The 19,991-nt window shown below is 43.9% G+C and overlaps 3 protein-coding genes across 3 annotated transcripts; 1 reads left to right on the forward strand and 2 right to left on the reverse strand.

Moving 5' to 3' along the window:
- Positions 1–5,105: 5,105 nt before the first annotated feature.
- On the reverse strand, positions 5,106–7,074 carry LOC140279332 (olfactory receptor 8G17-like). Its single transcript, XM_072374447.1, has 3 exons — positions 6,974–7,074; positions 6,159–6,266; positions 5,106–6,045 (listed from the first exon to the last, which is right to left on the reverse strand). Exons 1-3 carry the CDS (start codon positions 7,072–7,074, stop codon positions 5,106–5,108), a joined length of 1,149 nt encoding a protein of 382 aa, XP_072230548.1.
- Positions 7,075–11,304: 4,230 nt separating this feature from the next.
- On the reverse strand, positions 11,305–12,894 carry LOC140279333 (olfactory receptor 2A12-like). The gene is made up of 3 exons (XM_072374448.1): positions 12,533–12,894; positions 12,133–12,359; positions 11,305–11,660 (listed from the first exon to the last, which is right to left on the reverse strand). Exons 1-3 carry the CDS (start codon positions 12,892–12,894, stop codon positions 11,305–11,307), a joined length of 945 nt encoding a protein of 314 aa, XP_072230549.1.
- Positions 12,895–16,868: 3,974 nt separating this feature from the next.
- Positions 16,869–18,028, forward strand: LOC140279334 (olfactory receptor 8G17-like). Its single transcript, XM_072374449.1, has 2 exons — positions 16,869–16,966; positions 17,080–18,028. The coding sequence occupies exons 1-2, from the start codon at positions 16,869–16,871 to the stop codon at positions 18,026–18,028; spliced, it is 1,047 nt and encodes a 348-aa protein (XP_072230550.1).
- The last annotated feature ends 1,963 nt before the right edge of the window (positions 18,029–19,991 follow it).

The raw sequence follows: 19,991 nt of genomic DNA on the forward strand, positions 1-19,991 counted from the left end.
TGCATCCGTGGTCATCAGAGGTCTGAAAACTGCTCGAAAAAAGGCAATAAAACTGGACTGCGTGTCCCACATAGTTAGAGTAAAACCATCTATGTCTCAGTTCTTGTGGTCGAGCTTCTCCGTAACTATCCACAAGACAACCTGTCGATCAACTGTGATCAGATTCTTAAACATACTTTGAGGATGTCGATGATCTTTTTTCATTGCACACTTTATATGAGCAGATATTTACAGATTTACAGCTTGGCTTCTCTGCCCAACAAATTTGCTGACTTACTGGAAGACATTGGTACAAGATTTCCTCCGACTGACTCTGTGAGGCTCCACATTTTAGCGCTGTCCATCTCGGATATAGCATTTTAACTCCCATGTCCCTTTGCATAATTATAGAATGATAAACCTACAGGAGAGTGACACTTTCAACTTTCAGACTTAATTAGGCTGACCAATCAAACCAGGTGAGCACAGTAAGCTATCGTCTGAGTTTCAGCTGCCTTGGTCAGGTCGTTGTGGAGGTATAGCCCCTGTCCACCAAATGGTTCCTGGCCACCTGTATTGACTGCTTACAGATAGACATACGGTGTCCACTTGCAGGACTCTTTTTGATGGAGGCTCAGCTTATGAATGGTGTGACATTCTCACTGCATTGGGGACAAGTTTTCCCGAAGTTGTGTTGTTTGTGACAGGAGCGAAAAGTGGATGATAAACTGCATGTTGGTCTATATACCAGCGCTGGTGACTAATAGTTTACATAGTCTGCACAAGTTCAACTTGACAAGCTACTGAGAGCCACTCACTATGGGAGGACCCTTGTGTGACCTCTTGTCATTGCCAGCTGACCCCTGTCCATTGCATATCCTCTGTGCCCATGCTTGGCTATTAGCTCTGGGTCAGCTTAAAGAAATTAGGTTAAAAGGTGACGTCCAATTCCAGTCACAAGCTTTACAGCACCACCTCACTTTGACCTCACTGTTTCCCAGTGCTGTGGCTCTATGGTGCCCTCTCTCCCTGTGGGGGGCTATAGGGTTCAATCACCCCTGGCATGATTATCAACCAGGGCTGACTGTCCCAAGGGGGCATTACTGTCAGCTACCCACCAGATCTGTCTTAAAGCAAGGACTAAAGAGCCTAACGAATGCCAGAGTCAGATAATGGAGCAAAGATTGTTATTCAAGTCAATTAAGGAGAAAGACGGAGATGTTATCCCACCGCTATCTCGCCCACACCACCAGAGGATGAGCTTTTGCACATGGGGTATTGTGAATCTCAGTGAGAGATTGTAAACTGGCAGAGTGAGGACAGAGAAATCATCTGAAAACCTGCAACAGTCCTGACATATAAACTGGAGCTGAATATCAGGTTAAAGACTAATTAAACCATCTTGTAGTTGGTTAGCTGGCACTCAGAGTATCATATTTTTATCATTGGAACATTGGAAACCATTGCACCTTTGGCGGCATCCAGTGAGTTCTCTCTGCCCTTTAAAACTCTGGGGGAAATGGTGTTAATCCTGTTCAAGGCTGCACTTCTAATCAGGAGCAGGTTTTCGAGGTGAAAAGCCTTTGAAATACTTGGATCAAGAGAAGAAAAATGAATTCCCAAGATATTCTGTAAGTATCTCACAGAAAAGAGAGGGAATAACTATGTTCTCTACATGTAAATATCAGGCATACCACTGACAAATTTAGACCAATGTAATCAGAGCCCCTCCCACAAGAGTTTGGTTACGCTTTAGTTTAATTTGCTGGGGGATGACTGATAAAACTAAACTCTAATAAAATGGAGCCTCTGTTGAAAGAATTGATCCACTTTATAGTCTTTTCCTTTGTGTTTGACTCATTTTTTGTGTTTCCTTGTTGGCATAATAATAAACTTCTGACAGCATGACATTTTGCTTATCATTGATCATTGTTCAGATTTGTTCAAATAAGGGTGAACCTGAGTTCAAAAGTAATAAAATAAACTGTTTGGAAGCAAGTTGTGGAAAACCCCTGAAGTGGGACAGGTAATCTGGTCCAAATTTGTGGTTTTCCACTCTGACAGGCTGATTGGTACATGTGGAGAGTAATTCAGAATTTTACTGTTAATAATTTAGAGGTCAGAGTTTTTATTAATACTTGTGTTAATGAATTCCCATTGTTCTCTCGAGACAGGGCCATGTTTGACTTGAAGCTGATATATCTACAGTTCAGAGGTCGACCCAAACTACAATATGGAATTTGTAAAGGTTAAAACAGTTGGTTTTTTAGTTATAATTTCAAACAATTAAATCTCTTAATTATCTTTATTGAGGAGGACGAAGAAAAAACATTTAAAAAAAACATGTGCTTCATTTTCCTCAAGCGAGCACAGTGGACAAGTTTGTGCCGATTCTGCTCAGTAACAGAAAGGGGAGGGTGGATTTTAATTGATCAGCTATGGTCTACCAAATAGTTTTATGTGTTCATACATTATATCAAGTTTGCCCACATGAGTTTGTCCCATCCTTTCTCATACTAATGCCTATAGACGCTATGCACCTACATCAATGTTCCATTTCTCAAGACAAGGCCCCCATACTATGGGGTCACCTTTCTTAAAAATGGGAACCACCACCCCGGTCTGCTACTCCACAGACGTTGTCCCTGCCACTCCATTGCTAAACCATTCCAGACCTCCATGCAACATAGAAGAGGCCTGTCAGCCAAGACAGCCCCTACATGTCCAGAGCCTTTAGCATCTAAGGGGGAATCTTGTCCACCCCCAGTGTTTTACCACTAGATAACTTTTTAACTACCCTACCGACTTCCACCAAGTTGATGGACAAGCCTTCCCCCAAGTCCTCAGACTCTGCCTCCACATGCTAGCCAGATTAAGGAGATTCTCAAAGTGCTCCTTCCACCGCCGACATTATCCTCAGTTTGGGTCAGCAGGTCCTCAGCCAGATCACACACAACCTGGGATGGACCCTGCTTTCCCTTTCTGAGTCATCGAATGGCTTTCCAGATCACCCTCAAAGCCATCCGAAAGTCCTTCTCCATGACATGGAATTCTTCCCACACCCAAGTTTTGGCTTCAGACACTATCGTATTTTATAACTACAAGTCGCATCAGTCAAAAAATGTGTCATGAAGAGGAAGAAAACATCTAAGGTTGCATGAAGCGGTGACATGAAGAAGGCCCACCTGCAAAGTCATTTATATTCATCTCCTTGGCAAGTACCAGGGCGTGGAGACGTAACTGCACCGTTGACGAGCCTCTCCCGGCACTACGTTGTTCCAGCACCCACCTGTGGACTCGTTCCTCCCGCTCTGGCCATCGTGCTTTCAGCCCACGATGAGCTTTCTTTGTTTTCTTCATTGCAATAAGATTAATCTCCGCTTGTCGCCAGGCCCTCACAAGTATCTCACTCTATCCAAACTTTCTTTCTGCTGCTCGATTACCTTTTTCAGCTGCATATTTGACTATTCTGCAGTTTGTAATCGAAGGAGGACGAGGCTTGGGCGGCCTGGCCAGGGGGCTGCACTGCATGCCTGGTGGGTGGGGGTCGCTATACTCCTGCCTTCTTGGAGGACGTCCCTGTCTCTTTTCGGATAGGGCTGTGTCCTTTGGAGAGAACTCCATCCGGTACTCTCTGCGTCGGGTGGAGCTGGGGATCCTACATGGTATTTTGGATGGAGGTGTCCCTCGCTGTCCGCGGTGTCCTCCAGCTGCAGCTGGTTGTCCCCTCGGCAGCGGTTTCTAGTTCTCGTGGGCCGTCTCTCCGATGAACCGATGTGGGTTCGCATCATACCTTTACCATAGCACCATAGCACGATAGGGTTGGAGGTGCTGTCTAGAGGATGGAGGACTTTGTGGCGAAGGTGGGATGCAGCAGAGCAATGTGGCGCTGTCCTCCATTTCTGCCCCCCCATCTACCCCTGCCCTCCAATTTTAATGCATCGCCTATCCTTAGTCACTTAGTTGGGGTTCACATAGCACGGGTTTTGGTAACACATGCTGTTTTCTAATCTGGCATTTAGAAAACAGCCTAAACTTCAACGTCACGACACATAGGTTAAGGTTTAGGGTCTCGAGGCTACTGGTGCGATGTGACTGGGGACAGGTATGTTGAACCTGCCAAATCACCTTGCTCTCCCCCTCTGTATCTCCCTATCTTGGGGGACTGTGGTGGGGGGTGTCCCATGGGGCTGGTGCGGTGATGTCACAGGGGGAGGCCTGCTGGGGTGGGGGGATGCAGCGGGTTGCTCCCACCCACTGGTTCTTTTTCCACCAAGCCCTGCCATGATGTTTATCAACTGTATCCCGACGGGGGTTGTTGGCCCCTACTGTCTTTGGAGCCTGTGTCGTATGGCTCCTTGGATCCTCCCTGTGAGTTGGGTGCGCCCCTTTTGCCCTGCATCCCGGGAGTGGGGAGCGTGTGCCTTGCTCTCGGTGAGGTTGCGATGAGGGTGTGGGGGGCTGGGGTGCTATTCTTCCCCTACCCTCCGTACCATACCTGCTGGGCTGCTGGTTTACTCAGAACAGTCCTTTTTCCTGTTGTCCTTGGGGTTGGGGGGGTTCATGCCCTGGCTGGCTCTATTGCTGGTAGGGTCTAACTGGGCTGCACGGGTCCTACTGGGACTCGGAGGCAATCCAGAGTACTGACGGAGGTGCATGGCAGATTAAAAATGTGATTACAACCAATATTTATCATTTTATCCATAATTAGGTGATTATATGTTGTCCAGTAGAATCAACTAATGTTAGTTCGCCAGACAGCGCAGGTAAGCTGATAATCTATCAAGCTCCTTCCCACAAGTCTATGAAAATCAATTGTATAAAATCACAGCTTTTAATCCTAATGAATGTGTTACAACCAAAATAATAAGTACTTCTTTAACTTTTAACAGATGAACAATAAAATAATCAATTAAGCTAAGAAGGACTCAGATCAAATATATATATTCTGTCCTGGATTCAGATGTGATGATGATCTTTTCCATACTTTAAAATCTTATCTCTGTATAAACTGTATTTTTATCAGGAAACAGGTTTATTTTATTTAATTATTTCTTGGAAGAATAAAGTTCATGTACACATCTTATCTGTGTGAGCAAATGAAAACAGAAAAATTGGAAATGGTTTTATTTTGATGCCAACACTTTATTGGACTTTGATAAAAATTTCTGTATCTCTTTGGACTGCAGACCATAGATGATGGGGTTCAGGCTGCTCGGGATGATATGATACAAAATAGCAGCAAGTTTCCTTTGGTCTGAGTACTGAGGGAAGCGATGCAAGGTAATGATGGCCAGTCCACTCAACAACATGATCAGATACAGAACCAGGTGAGTGCTGCAGGTCTTCAAGGCTTTACTGTTCAAAGACTTGTTCTTACTGGTCAGACAGACGACTGTAATCTTAGTGTAGGTGAGAACCATGCTGCCTATAGAGGCTGTAAACAGAATCACAGTGAAAGTGAGGCCGTAGATGTTATTAATGACAACACTCTCACAGGAGAGATTAAATAAGGCAGCATTGTCACAGTAGGGGCTTTTGATCAGAGTCCTACATCGGTTCAGTCGGATGGTCAGACCGAGCAGAACCCCGACCAAAACAAAAGACACCCCCCAGGCAGAGACCGTCAGCTTTATCAGCATCCTATTTGTCATTATTACAGTGTAACGCAGAGGATTACAGATGGCAACATATCTGTCAAAGGCCATGATCATGAGCACAGTGTGGGAGCTGGTCCCAAACATGTGTGCTATGAAAGCCTGAATAATGCACTCATAATAACTGATGAGGCGCTCAGATGGAGGCCGCAACATGTCTATTAGCAGCCGAGGCAACATGATAGAGTTCCCCAAGACGTCATTAGCTGACAAATTACAGAAGAGGAGATACATGGGCTGATGGAGGCTCTTATCAACAAAAACCAAAACAGCAAGGCCAACATTTGACACTATAATGAATAAGTAGGAGAAAAAGATGAACAGAAACACAGGGTATGTGGATTCCTGTGAGACATTTAAACCTTCCAGCTGCAGCGTGAAGCTGTTGTAGGTGTAGCCTTCCACTGACCTGAAAGAACAAAACAATGTGGTTGATTTCACAGAGACTCTAAGCTCTGCACCTGAATCTGCTTTATGTCACAGTACGGCCTTTCCACTTTGCATGAAACAAGACAAACAAACATATCGGGGAAAAGAAGAAAGATGGTATACTTGTTACTCGTGCTGAGCCTCATCCCCTGAAGCTGAAGCGTTAGGCTGCTGGAAGGACCGTGTTCCATCTGAGCTCGTCTGAAGGAAAAGCAGCAAAAACTAAACCAGAGAACCTTTTTTTTCAGAATCAGCAAAGATGCAAATAGTGACCCTACAAGATGCATTTCATTCTCAAACAATATATAAGTATCATCACCTTAAAGACATTTACTCTAAACAGCAACAACTGTTTCACCATCACATTCAGTTACAGCTTTACTGAGCATCAGTCCTCAGGCTTACCCTTCCTCTAAATGTGCACGTCAAATCATGTGCACGACCTTTATGAACACAACTGTCCTCAGGAGATGCTTTTTCCATCTCCTAAGATAATATTACACAACGTGTACAGAGTGATAAAAACAGTCAACAAACCCATTGGGTAGAAAAAAGAAAAAGGAAAAAGCTGCGAAGAGCAAAGTTTCAATCTGAAAACCTCGGGGTTCTCCCTTTTTGTTTGCTTTATGGTGAACATTTACAATTTAGGACACACATTTTTCAAGGTTTTTGTAACTGCTGTGACTCAGTCTTTGTTTGAACAGGCCAATTGAATTCGTCAAAGTGTGTTCAGATTCTACCAAGAGTGATGTAGCTGTAAGAACTTTCTCTGATGGGAAGCCTTTTGAGTCTTTTGAGCAGTGAATTGCAAGGTAGTTCCCATAAATGGACCCCATTTAACCTGCTGATGGCAGGTTAGACTGTAGGTTAGACCGTAGTGCCCAGTCCATTTCAGGCAGAAACCTCACATCTCGCTCATGATAATCATGTTGGCCCAGTTTAAAGAAGGATGTTGTATTTGTGCTGGTGCCATCTGGTATTTAAACATGTCGCTCTGGTAACGACTCATTTTGCTGATGTTAAACATGATATTGATTTGGGTGATTCTTGCCTATTGAACAGCATCTTCGACGAGTGAATCCATATCAGCATTCCCATCTAATGCTGGGCTCACACCAAACGATTTCAGTCCCAGAATAAAAACTGAGTCTTTAGGAGTCTAACTGGAGTCTAACTGGAGTCTTTAGGAGTCTAACTGGAGTCTTTAGGAGTCTAACCGGAGTCTTTAGGAGTCTAACTGGAGTCTAACTGGAGTCTAACCGGAGTCTTTAGGAGTCTAACTGGAGTCTTTAGGGGTCTAACTGGGGTCTTTAGGAGTCTAACCGGAGTCTAACTGGAGTCTTTAGGAGTCTAACTGGGGTCTTTAGGAGTCTAACCGGAGTCTTTAGGAGTCTAACTGGAGTCTTTAGGAGTCTAACTGGAGTCTTTAGGAGTCTAACTGGAGTCTTTAGGAGTCTAACCGGAGTCTTTAGGAGTCTAACCGGCGTCTTTAGGAGTCTAACCGGAGTCTTTAGGAGTCTAACTGGAGTCTTTATGAGTCTAACTGGAGTCTTTATGAGTCTAACTGGAGTCTTTATGAGTCTAACTGGAGTCTTTATGAGTCTAACTGGAGTCTAACTGGAGTCTAACTGGAGTCTAACCGGCGTCTTTAGGAGTCTAACTGGAGTCTTTAGGGGTCTAACTGGGTCTTTATGAGTCTAACCGGAGTCTTTAGGAGTCTAACTGGAATCTTTAAGAGTCTAACCGGAGTCTTTAGGAGTCTAACCGGAGTCTTTAGGAGTCTAACCGGAGTCTTTAGGATTCTAACCGGAGTCTTTAGGAGTCTAACCGGAGTCTTTAGGAGTCTAACCGGAGTCTTTATGAGTCTAACCGGAGTCTTTAGGAGTCTAACTGGAATCTTTAAGAGTCTAACCGGAGTCTTTAGGATTCTAACCGGAGTCTTTAGGAGTCTAACCGGAGTCTTTAGGAGTCTAACCGGAGTCTTTATGAGTCTAACTGGAGTCTTTAGGAGTCTAACCGGAGTCTTTAGGAGTCTAACCGGAGTCTTTAGGAGTCTAACTGGAGTCTAACTGGAGTCTAACTAGAGTCTTTAGGAGTCTAACTAGAGTCTTTAGGAGTCTAACTGGAGCCTTTAGGAGTCTAACTGGAGTCTAACTGGAGTCTGTAGGAGTCTAACTGGAGTCTTTAGGAGTCTAACTGGAGTCTGTAGGAGTCTAACTGGAGTCTTTAGGAGACTAACTGGAGTCTTTAGGAGTCTAACTGGAGTCTTTAGGAGTCTCGGCGTGGGGTCTTTAGGAGTCTAACTGGAGTCTTTAGGGGTCTAACTGGGGTCTTTAGGAGTCTAACTGGAGTCTTTAGGAGACTAACTGGAGTCTTTAGGAGTCTAACTGGAGTCTTTAGGAGTCTAACTGGAGTCTTTATGAGTCTAACTGGAGTCTTTATGAGTCTAACTGGAGTCTTTAGGAGTCTAACTGGAGTCTGTAGGAGTCTAACTGGAGTCTTTAGGAGTCTAACTGGAGTCTGTAGGAGTCTAACTGGAGTCTTTAGGAGTCTAACTGGAGTCTGTAGGAGTCTAACTGGAGTCTGTAGGAGTCTAACTGGAGTCTTTAGGAGTCTAACTGGAGTCTAACTGGAGTCTTTAAGAGTCTAACTGGAGTCTTTAGGAGTCTAACTAGAGTCTTTAGGAGTCTAACTAGAGTCTTTAGGAGTCTAACTGGAGTCTAACTGGAGTCTAACTGGAGCCTTTAGGAGTCTCGGCGTGGTCCCGTCATCTTGATCGTTAAGTTTATGTTTCTGTTTCTGTATTTATCAGACGCTTTTATCCAAAGCGACTTACAAATTAAGACAAAACAAGCTATACAAAAAGCTAACAATAAACTACATAGAAGGAACCCAGGAGTCCGACTCTGTCAGAGGGGACAGAGTAGAGATAGGGTGCAGGCATAGAAGGCGGTTTAAGGCGGTAATCTGCAGTCTGCGTCTACGTTTCTTACCAGACTCTCCCTCATCTTGGGCTCATATCAAACGTGTTTAATATTATCGCAGGTCGCAGTGATGTAACACAATCAACAACCAATAGATGAGCTCTGACAGCATCGGAAACAGGAAAGCAGACAGTCAATAACAAACATGTCGGCAGACGTAGAAGAACGAGCGACCAGCAGGTGAAAATGGACTGTCTGTGCCCATATTCTGTGGCGTTTTCTCTTCTTTTTGTTGGGTTTTTCACCACAAACCACTGCACAGACCAGAGCAGCTGCAGCTAAAAGCTGCTTCTCCTCCTTTTTTGTAAAACTTCTGCTGAGCATGATGGGAAAAAATAAAAAAAATCTAGTTGTAGTCTTGTAAATAGTGACCCTACAAGATTCACAGTGTTTGTAAAATCTTTAGTTTGAGGCTAGTCTGGGACTAAAAACTCTAAACACTCGTCTTTAGATGTGAGCTGATAGTCTTTCAGAGTCTTTTCTAAGTCTAAGTGGATGATAAGGTGCAGCAAGCTCAGCCTTGCTTCTTCATTGCATGTTTAGAAAAGTGGGAAATGACACAATCTTTTCCTTTTACCCCTGACCAAGTAGCTGTGAAATGCAACAGGAATTTGTTTGCTTAAAAAACGCTGAAGTTCTGAGACTTAAGAGGCAAGTTTGCAGGATTCTTTGGGTTTTGTTGTGTTTTTGTTTCTTGATTTCTTTTCTGTCATTATTATAGTTTTTGTTTTCATGTTTTTATAGTTTTTTGCCACGTTTCCCCTCAGTCACTCTTCAGTTCAATCATCACTTCACTCACTTCACCTTTGCTTTCCCCCTCAGCTGCACTCCATCACCAATCACCTCCCTTCAGTATTTACTTTCCCAGTTTCCCCTTGCATTTGGCCAGATCCCCACCATCATTCATGTGTTCAGGTCACGTTAAGTTTGTCCATAATCATTCTTACCATAGTTCAAGCCATGCTTTGTTTTGTGAGTTTTCATGTTCATAACTAAGTTTTTTATGATCCGGCTCAGCCGCGCCTTTTCTTTGTGTCTGAATAAATCAGGTTATTCTTTATAAATATCTGCATCCAGGCCCTACATTCTTGCCAAGCCACACCACAGCTAACCCGCTGTGAAAGATTAACTGTTATCATGTGTTCTGTGTTCTGGGTTTTTACTTGGTTTTGGTTCTTGTCTTGTGTTGATTGGATTGTTTTAAGTTGCCAACTCTTCCTCTTTCTCATTACTCACCTGCACTGACTCATCCAGTCATAATATGTTCCTTGGTTCTGACTCTTCATTCCCGGCCCATTCATTTAATTTCCCCTTGGTTTCCATGCCAGTTTCTGTTTGTAACTATCAGCTAGTTCTCTTAGTTTTGTTAGTTTATTATACTTTCTGTCTATAGTTACTATCCTGCCTTGGCAGCAACTTATAATCATTATCCAAACAACTTCTGCTGCATTTGGGTTCTTCTTTGCTTCCACATTGAATCCTGACAGCAGAAGGAAGTGATGCCAATGGTATAGAAACAACTGCAGTATCTGACACCTTGGAAATCAGGACAGGTTTGGCCCAGCTGAATGCTTTGTAAGAGTTCTTAAAGACTTTATAGGCACTTGAAAATCAGTCAAAGAGCTCTTCAAAACAACTTCAGGAGACTACAGATAGATGCAAAGTCCTTTATTTAAACCTCAGCCCTCATACTTTTATGTATAAAGCTTTATATCAAATGGAAAATTAATTTGATCTAAGGAGCAATAAGAAATAAAAAATCTACTTTATAATTAGCATTGCAATTGATATCAACAAAACAGCAATACAAGTAAAATGGAGCTGAGTCTTCCAACCTGGAGGAAAAGTATCAGATATTGTAGAAGGTTACTGTTTGAGGGGAGATTAAAAGGTTGTGGAGGGCATGTAAATACATCCAGTCTGATGTAGAAATGCGCTTCAGAAGGTTGGTCATCTCAGGCAGTCCCTGTGGGTGGTGATTTTGTCCTAATTTATGATATTAAATGATATTAAAGGCAGAACTGAGATCTAGGTTAAACTTTTTGTCCTAATTTGGCAGAATTTGTTGACTTGTGACTGTAGTTTTAGTGAACTTGAGACTTAAGTGTTGGTTTCACTTCATGGGAGTGTGTTCACATGTCTGACAACACATCTGTCAGAGGATTTAAACAGCAACTACAATATAAAGAGCTACTGTTCCATCACCACCATCAGATATAAAATGATCCAAAAGAACAAAACACGTATTCACTTTGTCAGTGTTTGAGACAGACATGTAGGGAGAAATGCTTAATGATGCTGGCACGTAAGTCTTTACTGACCAAGCCGTAGATGATGGGGTTGATAGCTGGTGGAATGATGATGAACAGAATGCTGAAGAACTTCCTGATGTTTTGGGTGACAGAGGGAAACCTGAGACTCACAATTATAATCAATGAAGCTATTTCATAGAGCACGTACACAACAAGGTGGGGTGTGCATGTCTGAAAGGCCTTGGTGCGGACGGTTCGGTCAGCTCTGCCTTGTTTAACAGAAGCACTCAGGATCCTGATGTAGGAAAAAGCAATGATGATGAAGATGCCTGTACTCACTGACCAGGTCATGGTTAGACCTACAAAAACATACAGAAAGGAAGTCTGTTAAGTGTCATGAGTGGGAAATAATAAGCCGTTTCTGTTGAGTTCCACCCAGGCCCTCTTCAGGCATGAGTAAAAGTACAAGGATTAAAGCAAATATAGGATATGTTGCTTGAAAGCTGCAGTTAGTGCTCTGAAATGTTTCTTTTTGTTGCTTTAAACTGCTGTTTGTGGAAAAAATCCAAACAAAACCTTAATTTGAAAAAATTTAGTGCACGTGTGCCACATTTTTACGCTCAGGACCTAAAATTCTGTAATTCTGAATAAAAGTCATACCTAATTGAAAATGTACGAAACAAACAACAATCCATCAGCAAAACTAAAGTTGTAACAGCTATAATTATGAGTTTTTCTGCTGAAATAAACAAAGCAAGGTCTTTTCAGACATTGACAGTAATTTGTGGACAAAAGGAAAAGCAAAGCTACATTTTAAACAAACGCACTCACCATAGATGTTGCTCATGGGGGTGGGAGCGCAGGCCAGGTTCAGGATGCTCCGGTTGCTGCAGTAGACATGTTGGATGGTTTGGCCGCACAACAGAACATTCATGTGGAAGGAAAAGAGAACGGCAATAAGCAGCAGGGCCAGGATCCAGGCCAGAGCACAAAGGGCGTGCAGCCGAGCCGACGTCATGATGGCGTGATACCGGAGCGGATCGCACACCGCAACGTACCTGCACAGAGAGAGCAATGAGCGAAAGAATGAAAACCACTGAGGGTCCCTGAAAGGATGCGTGTGTTTACATGCAGGAAAAGTTCTGACAGAATTTATTAATATAACATCTGATGAGAACAACGGGTCCAACATAAATAACTTAAATATATGAGTAGTGGTTGTTGTTTCAACCTGTCATAAGCCATTGCACCCAGAATAGTCTGCACTGCAACGCCATACGTGTGCACACAGAAGCCCTGTGTGATGGCGGGGATGTAGGCGATCCTCTTCTGCCCCATCAAGAAGTGCATCATGAGGCGAGGCAGCACCGCAGTGGCCCCCAGCAGATCACACACCACCAGGTGGCAAACCATGACAAACATGGGCCTGTGCAGGGTCTTGTCCATGACAATGATACTCACTACTATGCCATTCCCCAGAAGCACCACTATGTAGGCAAACAGAGCCAGAAAGAACAAGAAAGGGCCGTAGCCTGTAGGTACATCGAACCCCTCCAGCTCAAACACAATGGGCTGTTTGAGAGGAGTGACCATTGTTTGGTTCTCCATCCAAGCCAGTGTGGATCTGTAAAAGACAGGCAGAGTAAAACCTCCTAAACAGACAAGTCCTCGGGCATCAGTAACAGGGACAATGTTGGACTGATAACCAGATATGCTGCAATAAAGTCCATTTAAATGTTGTAGAACATCTTTATCATCGACAGTTAACTACATAAAACAGATCATACAACAGTGCCTTCAAAAGAAAAACCGTCTCAGAGACAGTTTCAGACAGTTTCTTCCTCTTCTCTTGTCAGAGCGCTGATGTTGCTCTGAAACGTTGAGGAAGGTGAGTTGTCCTTTAAATAATTTTGTAGTGTGTGTGATGATGTCGCAGCGTAAGCTGCACCATGGAAACACCGAGCTCCTCCTCCATCGCAGGAGTCGGTTACAGAATCATGCACAAATAATAAACTTACTAACTTCATTAGCTGTGTGTGATGTCTTTAAACACAAATACAACTATAATTCAGCCTTGTAGCTTGTGATAAAAAAAGGAACATTTCTGTTTCTTAAAGCAACATGTGAGGAATTGTTTAAACTCAGTTTGAGGTATACCAGCCTTAATAATGCACATTTCCAAGCCTGAAACAACCCTGGAGCTTCCAGGGGTTGAAATATCACAACCTCTCTCTGGCCTTGTTTATTAGGTCAGCTGCAGAGGGGAAGAAACTGTTCTTGTGGCGTGAGGTTTTGGTCTTGATGGACCTCCTGCCAGAGGTCCCGCAGCCAATCGCCTTCTCAGCAGAGTGAATAATACGCTGCAGTCAGGCCTTTCCCTGGCTGTGGCAGCAGTGACCCAGACGGTGATGGAGGAGGTGAGGATGGACTCGATGATGGCAGAGTAAAAGTGCACTATCATCGCCTTTGGCTGGTTGAATTTCTTCAACTGCTTCAGGATGTACATCCTCTGCTGGGCTTTTCTGATGAGCTGGAAGCTGAACATCAGCTCACTAGAGCTAAAGTTAGTAGAAAATCATATAGAAACATTATTTTAGCCTTTATTTAACCAGGTCGTTCCCGCTGAGATACAGTGACCTCTTCTTCAGGGGAAGCCTGGCCAAGACAGCAGTCTGAGAAACATTATGTTGATGTTTCTGCATTTAGCAGAATGCAAAGCGACTTACAAATGAAAATATAACATTCGAGCTATCAATTAGCTACGTAGAAGAAAACCACCTGTCAGAGGTGACAGAGATAGAGAGCAGGCATAAAGGGAAGTACAGGGTAAGTGCTGGGATAGGAGATGCTCTCTGAAGAGATGGGTTTTCAGGAGCTTCTTGAAGATAGACAGGGACGCCCCTGTTCTGGTAGCGCTCGGTAGGTCATTCCACCATCGTGGGACGACACATGAACAGAGTTTGGATTGTCTTAGGCGTGGTGTAGGAGCTGCTAGACGACAATCCTGGGACCAACGGAGGGACCCAGTTGGGACAGAAGCCTTTGCAAGAGCATCCAAGTAGATGGAGCCGCTCCATTAAGCTCTTTGTAGCTAACATCAGGGACTTGAACCTGATGCGGGCGGCTAAGGGCAGCCAGAGGAGCTCAATGAACAGAGGGGGGGCGTGTTCTTTTAGGCTGATCCAAGACCAGACGCGCCGCTGCGTTCTGGACCATCTGCAGAGGTTTCACAGGCTGGAGACCAGTTAGGAGAGCAGTTAGGAGAGCAGTTAGGAGACAAGTTAGGAGAGCGTTGCAGTAGTGAAGGTGGGAGATGACCATGGCCTGCACCAGGAGCTGGGGGGCATGTTGGGTTAGGTATGGTCTGATCTTTCTTATGTTTAGTAATGCAAAGCAGCACGAACGAGCAACCGAGGTAACGTGATCTTTGAAGGTTAGTTGGTCATCAATCACGACACCCAAGTTTCTAGCAACCTTTGATGGAGCAAGAGATAGGGATTCAGTTTGGATGCAGATGCTGTGGTGTTTGGTTGGTTTGGCTGGGAAGACCAGCAGTTCAGTTTTTGGGAGGTTAAGTTGGAGGTGATGGGCTTTCATCCATGCTGATATGTCAGAGAGACAGTCTGAGATTCGTGCTGAGACCGTGTGGGAATGACAGATAGAGCTGGGTATCATCAGCATAACATTGGTATGAGAAGCCATGTGATCGGATGATCTGTCCTAATGAGTTGGTGTATATGGCAAAGAGAAGAGGTCCCAGTACTGAACCTTGGGGGACCCCTGTGGCGAGGTGGTGCGCTGCAGAAGTGTGACCAAGCCAGGATACTTTGAAGGACCGACCAGTGAGGTACGATTCAAACCAGGAGTGTGCTCTCCCTGTGATGTCCATGCTGGAGAGTATGGACAAAAGAATACTGTGGTTGACAAATGCAGCCGATAAGTCGAGCAGGATAAGTACAGAGGACTTAACTGTCGCTCTGGCTTCTTTTAAGGCTTCTGTCACAGCCAACGGAGCCGTTTCGGTGGAGTGTCCACTTTTAAACCCAGATTGGTTTGGGTCAAGGAGGTTGTTCTGTGAGAGGTAATCAGTGACCTGCTTAAAGACCTTTTCAATGGTTTTAGACAGAAACGGGAGGAGAGAGACCGGCCGATAATTCTCCACATGAGTTGGAGGGAGGGAAGGTTTCTTGAGCAGCGGTGTAACCTGAGCTTGCTTGAATGTGGAAATGTGCCCGATGTCAGTGAAGCATTAATCACATGCTGCTGCAGTTACAGTAGGAGCAATGGATTGGAAAAGATTAGTAGGAACGGGGTCCAGCGGGCATGTAGTAGGACGGCTACATGTGAGAAGTACATACATTATCCAATCTACACCAAACTTCTTAGGCTGTACTTGGGCTCCATCCAGAACGCAAACATATGCCCAAACTCACACATGCTTATAGCGCCACCTGCAGGTGGTTGGATACAATATCATCATCGCAAGGTCTTGAAACTTGCCACACACGTCCACACTGACGACCTTGTACGTACGTAAAGAATATCGTGTGTGGCTGGAGCTAAATGGCTCAGTGGTGCCCCCTACGCATTTTCAAAAACCCTGATGATGATGTTTTGATATTCATGGGATTCTCACAGCCTGCTCTAGGGTTAGGGTTAGGTTAGGAAATGGTAAGTATTCCCTCCGGGAAAGAAAGGGATGGGCACGGTCCATCCCGTCCTCAGGGTTAGGGTTGGGGTTAGGGATAGAGTTAGGGTTAGGGGGTTAGGGGTTAGGGGTTAGGGTTAGGGGGTTAGGGGTTAGGGGTTAGGGTTAGGGGTTAGGGGTTAGGGTTAGGGCAGGGTTAGGGTTGACGGACAGCTATGCTGGGCGTTGCCCATCGCCCGGCGTCCAATGACGCACCTGCTCAAGCCCGATCATCACTGCTTGCAGCTTTAATTCTATGTTCATACAGATTTGCCACCGCCTTTTCTTGTGTATTTTAGTTTGTGTATATATATATATTTAACATATTTTTTATGTTTTACTGAATACTTTACTTCATGTTTATTGCTGTCTGCACCAGGGATAAGAGGGAAACACTATTTCAGTTATCTGTATGTCCTGTAAACCATTGATAATAAAGTTGACTTGATCTTCCCTTGTTTTGGAGCCAGCTGGTGGTTTTCCAGCCGACCGTATCTTTGCATAAGTTCAAACTTTTTAAACTCTGAAAATTACTTTCTCTTGTACAATCTCTCCACCTATGTAGAACAAAATGTTTTTTCAGAAGATGATCAAAGCTCCCCCTGAGATCAGTGATGTTCATAAAACCCATGCACATTATTCCACGTGCACATGAGAGAAAGACGGCGCTTGAGGAGTGATTCACTGGACAGTTTACTACTTAACTCGAGTTGTTAGGCTGGTAGCTGAATTTGATTTATTGTTGAAAGTAAATTTATTTTGTTGGAGATGAAGTTGTGTGTTTGTTATGTGCAAAATGTGAAATGTTCATCTTTGCTGATTCTGGAAAAAAAAGGTCCTCTGGTTTAGTTTTTGCTGCTTTTCCTTCAGACGAGCTCAGATGGAACACGGTCCTTCCAGCAGCCTAACGCTTCAGCTTCAGGGGATGAGGCTCAGCACGAGTAACAAGTATACCATCTTTCTTCTTTTCCCCGATATGTTTGTTTGTCTTGTTTCATGCAAAGTGGAAAGGCCGTACTGTGACATAAAGCAGATTCAGGTGCAGAGCTTAGAGTCTCTGTGAAATCAACCACATTGTTTTGTTCTTTCAGGTCAGTGGAAGGCTACACCTACAACAGCTTCACGCTGCAGCTGGAAGGTTTAAATGTCTCACAGGAATCCACATACCCTGTGTTTCTCTTCATCTTTTTCTCCTACTTATTCATTATAGTTGCAAATGTTGGCCTTGCTGTTTTGATTTTTGTTGATAAGAGCCTCCATCAGCCCATGTATCTCCTCTTCTGTAATTTGTCAGCTAATGACGTCTTGGGGAACTCTATCATGTTGCCTCGGCTGCTAATAGACATGTTGCGGCCTTCATCTGAGCGCCTCATCAGTTATTATGAGTGTGTGGCTCAGGCTTTCACCACACATATGTTTGGGACCAGCTCCCACACAGTGCTCATGATCATGGCCTTTGACAGATATGTTGCCATCTGTAATCCTCTGCGTTACACTGTAATAATGACCAATAGGATGCTGATAAAGCTGACGGTCTCTGCCTGGGGGGTGGCCTTTGTTTTGGTCGGGATTCTTCTCGGTCTGACCGTCCGGCTGAACCGATGTAGGACTCTTATCAAAAGCCCTTACTGTGCCAATGCTCTCTTATTTAATCTCTCCTGTGAGAGTGTTGTCATTAATAACATCTACGGCCTCACTTTCACTGTGGTTCTGTTTACAGCCTCTATAGGCAGCATGGTGCTCACCTACACTAAGATTACAGTCGTCTGTCTGACCAGTAAGAACAAGTCTTTGAACAGTAAAGCCTTGAAGACCTGCAGCACTCACCTGGTTGTGTATCTGATCATGTTGTTGAGTGGAATGGCCATCATTACCCTGCATCGCTTCCCTCAGTACTCAGACCAAAGGAAACTTGCTTCTATTTTGTATCATATCATCCCGAGCAGCCTCAACCCCATCATCTATGGTCTGCAGTCCAAAGAGATACAGAAATTTTTATCAAAGTTGTTTAAGTCCAATAAAGTGTTGGCATCAAAATAAGGGCAACATGTAATGTTAGTTTGTACTTTTATTAATCATGTGAGCAGGAAATGGAAAGTAAAGCTGTCAAGTGATTCAAATTAAGTTTAATTTCATATTCTGTTAAAGAATCTGTCCAAGTGAAAGATTTTTTTTGGCTGAAGTTTAATATTTTTTAATAGAGAAATAACTTTACGAGCCAAACATTCGAAGGTGGAAGCAGCAGAGGATCGTTTCCAGGTGGAGGAGCTTAGATAATTTACAATCCCCATCTAATCGGGCCCAGGTTTCAGAATGACTGCTGTCTACATGTTGCTCACTTTGTTTACTGGTGGTCAGAAGTAAAGACATGGTGCAGGTAAAGATACAAAGTTATATCTATATAGAACAAGTAATCCCTAAAACAGATTAGAGACTCTATTCTTAAGATGCAAAATTTCTGCAATGATTACAGCGCTTAACACGATCAGCTAACTGGAAACTATCCTGTTGATTCACGGGAGGTTCTTTCTTAAACTGTGCAGAGCTCAGATCTCATGTTGTGCAGCAGCTGGCTGAAACAGAGGCAGCAGACCTGTGGTCACAGCCTTGTCAGGGCAGTGTGGTGGTGGTGGTTTTGTGCTTGGCTTTAGTAACTTCATCAACTGTATGTACTTTGATTTAAAAAGAATAAATTCAATGACTGAAAGCATAAAAAGGGCTTTTATTTCTTCCTCACATGTGCTGTGGACAGTAAACCCAATGATGACCTGTGGATCAATAATCAGATTACAATAACGACAAGATTATGAAATAAATTCAGAGAATTAAGATGTATTTGGAGTACTGGAAAGCCACCTGATCTTGCAGAAAAATTTAACAGTCAGAAAGCTTTAAAAACTTTGATTTTGTAAAGATAAATGTTAATTTTGCACGAGGAGTTCACTGTACATGCGTGGTCCAACTGTCACGAATGATTGTCAGAATGATTAGAATTATGAAAATTAATTTTGGGGATAGGGTAAAGTGGTGGGAGGGGAACTTATGGTTAGGGCTATGGTCCTGTGACCTTAGGGTAAGGGTAAATGGGAGGGGAGGGCATAAAAATGGTGAGTAGGTGGCTAAATTTAGGGTGAAAAAGTTGATTTTTAGGGGTATAATTAGAACTAGAAAATTTCTGAAGAAATTTTGATGGGTGCCCAGCTGCTGCCCGTCTTCTGCCCGTCCACACATAGACACAGAGAGGCAGAGAGGCTGGTAGTTGCCAGTCAAGCATTATATTATCATAATCCAGTCTTAAATATGAGATTCTGGCTTGTTCTGGTGAAATCTGCCTGCTTTAGACACATAAGGCCCGGTTGATCTGTTCAGAATAATGGAAAACATATGAGTGAATGCGCACTATCGCAGGCATTTGTCTCGTCAGCAGCTGGCATGAACCTGTTAATCTCTTCTGAATAATGGAAATTTATGAGTGAATGCGCACTATCGCACGCATTTGTCTCGTCAGCAGCTGGCATGAACCTATTAATCTGTTCAGATTAATGGAAAACGTGAGTTAGTGCGCGCTATCGCGCGCATTTGTCTCATCAGGGGCTGGCATGAACCTGTTAATCTGTTCTGAATAATGGAAAACATGAGTTAAAGGCAGAATTTATGAGCCCTGCTGCTGCCCTGCTCCTGCCCTGCTCCTGCACTGCTGCTGCACTGCTGCTGCCCTGCTTACTCTGACCTCATCAGCCATCTTGGCTCTGCCCTCATCCGCCATCTTGGCTCTGTCTTCATCAGCTGTGATAGAACAGGGCAGCCATCTTGGGTGTGGTCAGCATTAGTTGCTATGGGCAACAGCTGTAACTGCCAACTTCCAACTGCCAAATCTGCACCTCACTTTGTCCCCTTAAAATCATGGGGTTTTCATATTGAGGCAGAAATCTGGAACAAACGCTCGCTGTTCGAAAAGTAGAAGTCGGATCCGAATAATTCTTTCACCGTGAGCGCCAGAAGG

The sequence above is a fragment of the Leuresthes tenuis genome, unplaced genomic scaffold (genome assembly GCF_036924035.1).
Source record: "Leuresthes tenuis unplaced genomic scaffold, fLeuTen1.0.hap1 SCAF_21, whole genome shotgun sequence".
In the NCBI taxonomy this organism is placed as follows: domain Eukaryota; kingdom Metazoa; phylum Chordata; class Actinopteri; order Atheriniformes; family Atherinopsidae; genus Leuresthes; species Leuresthes tenuis.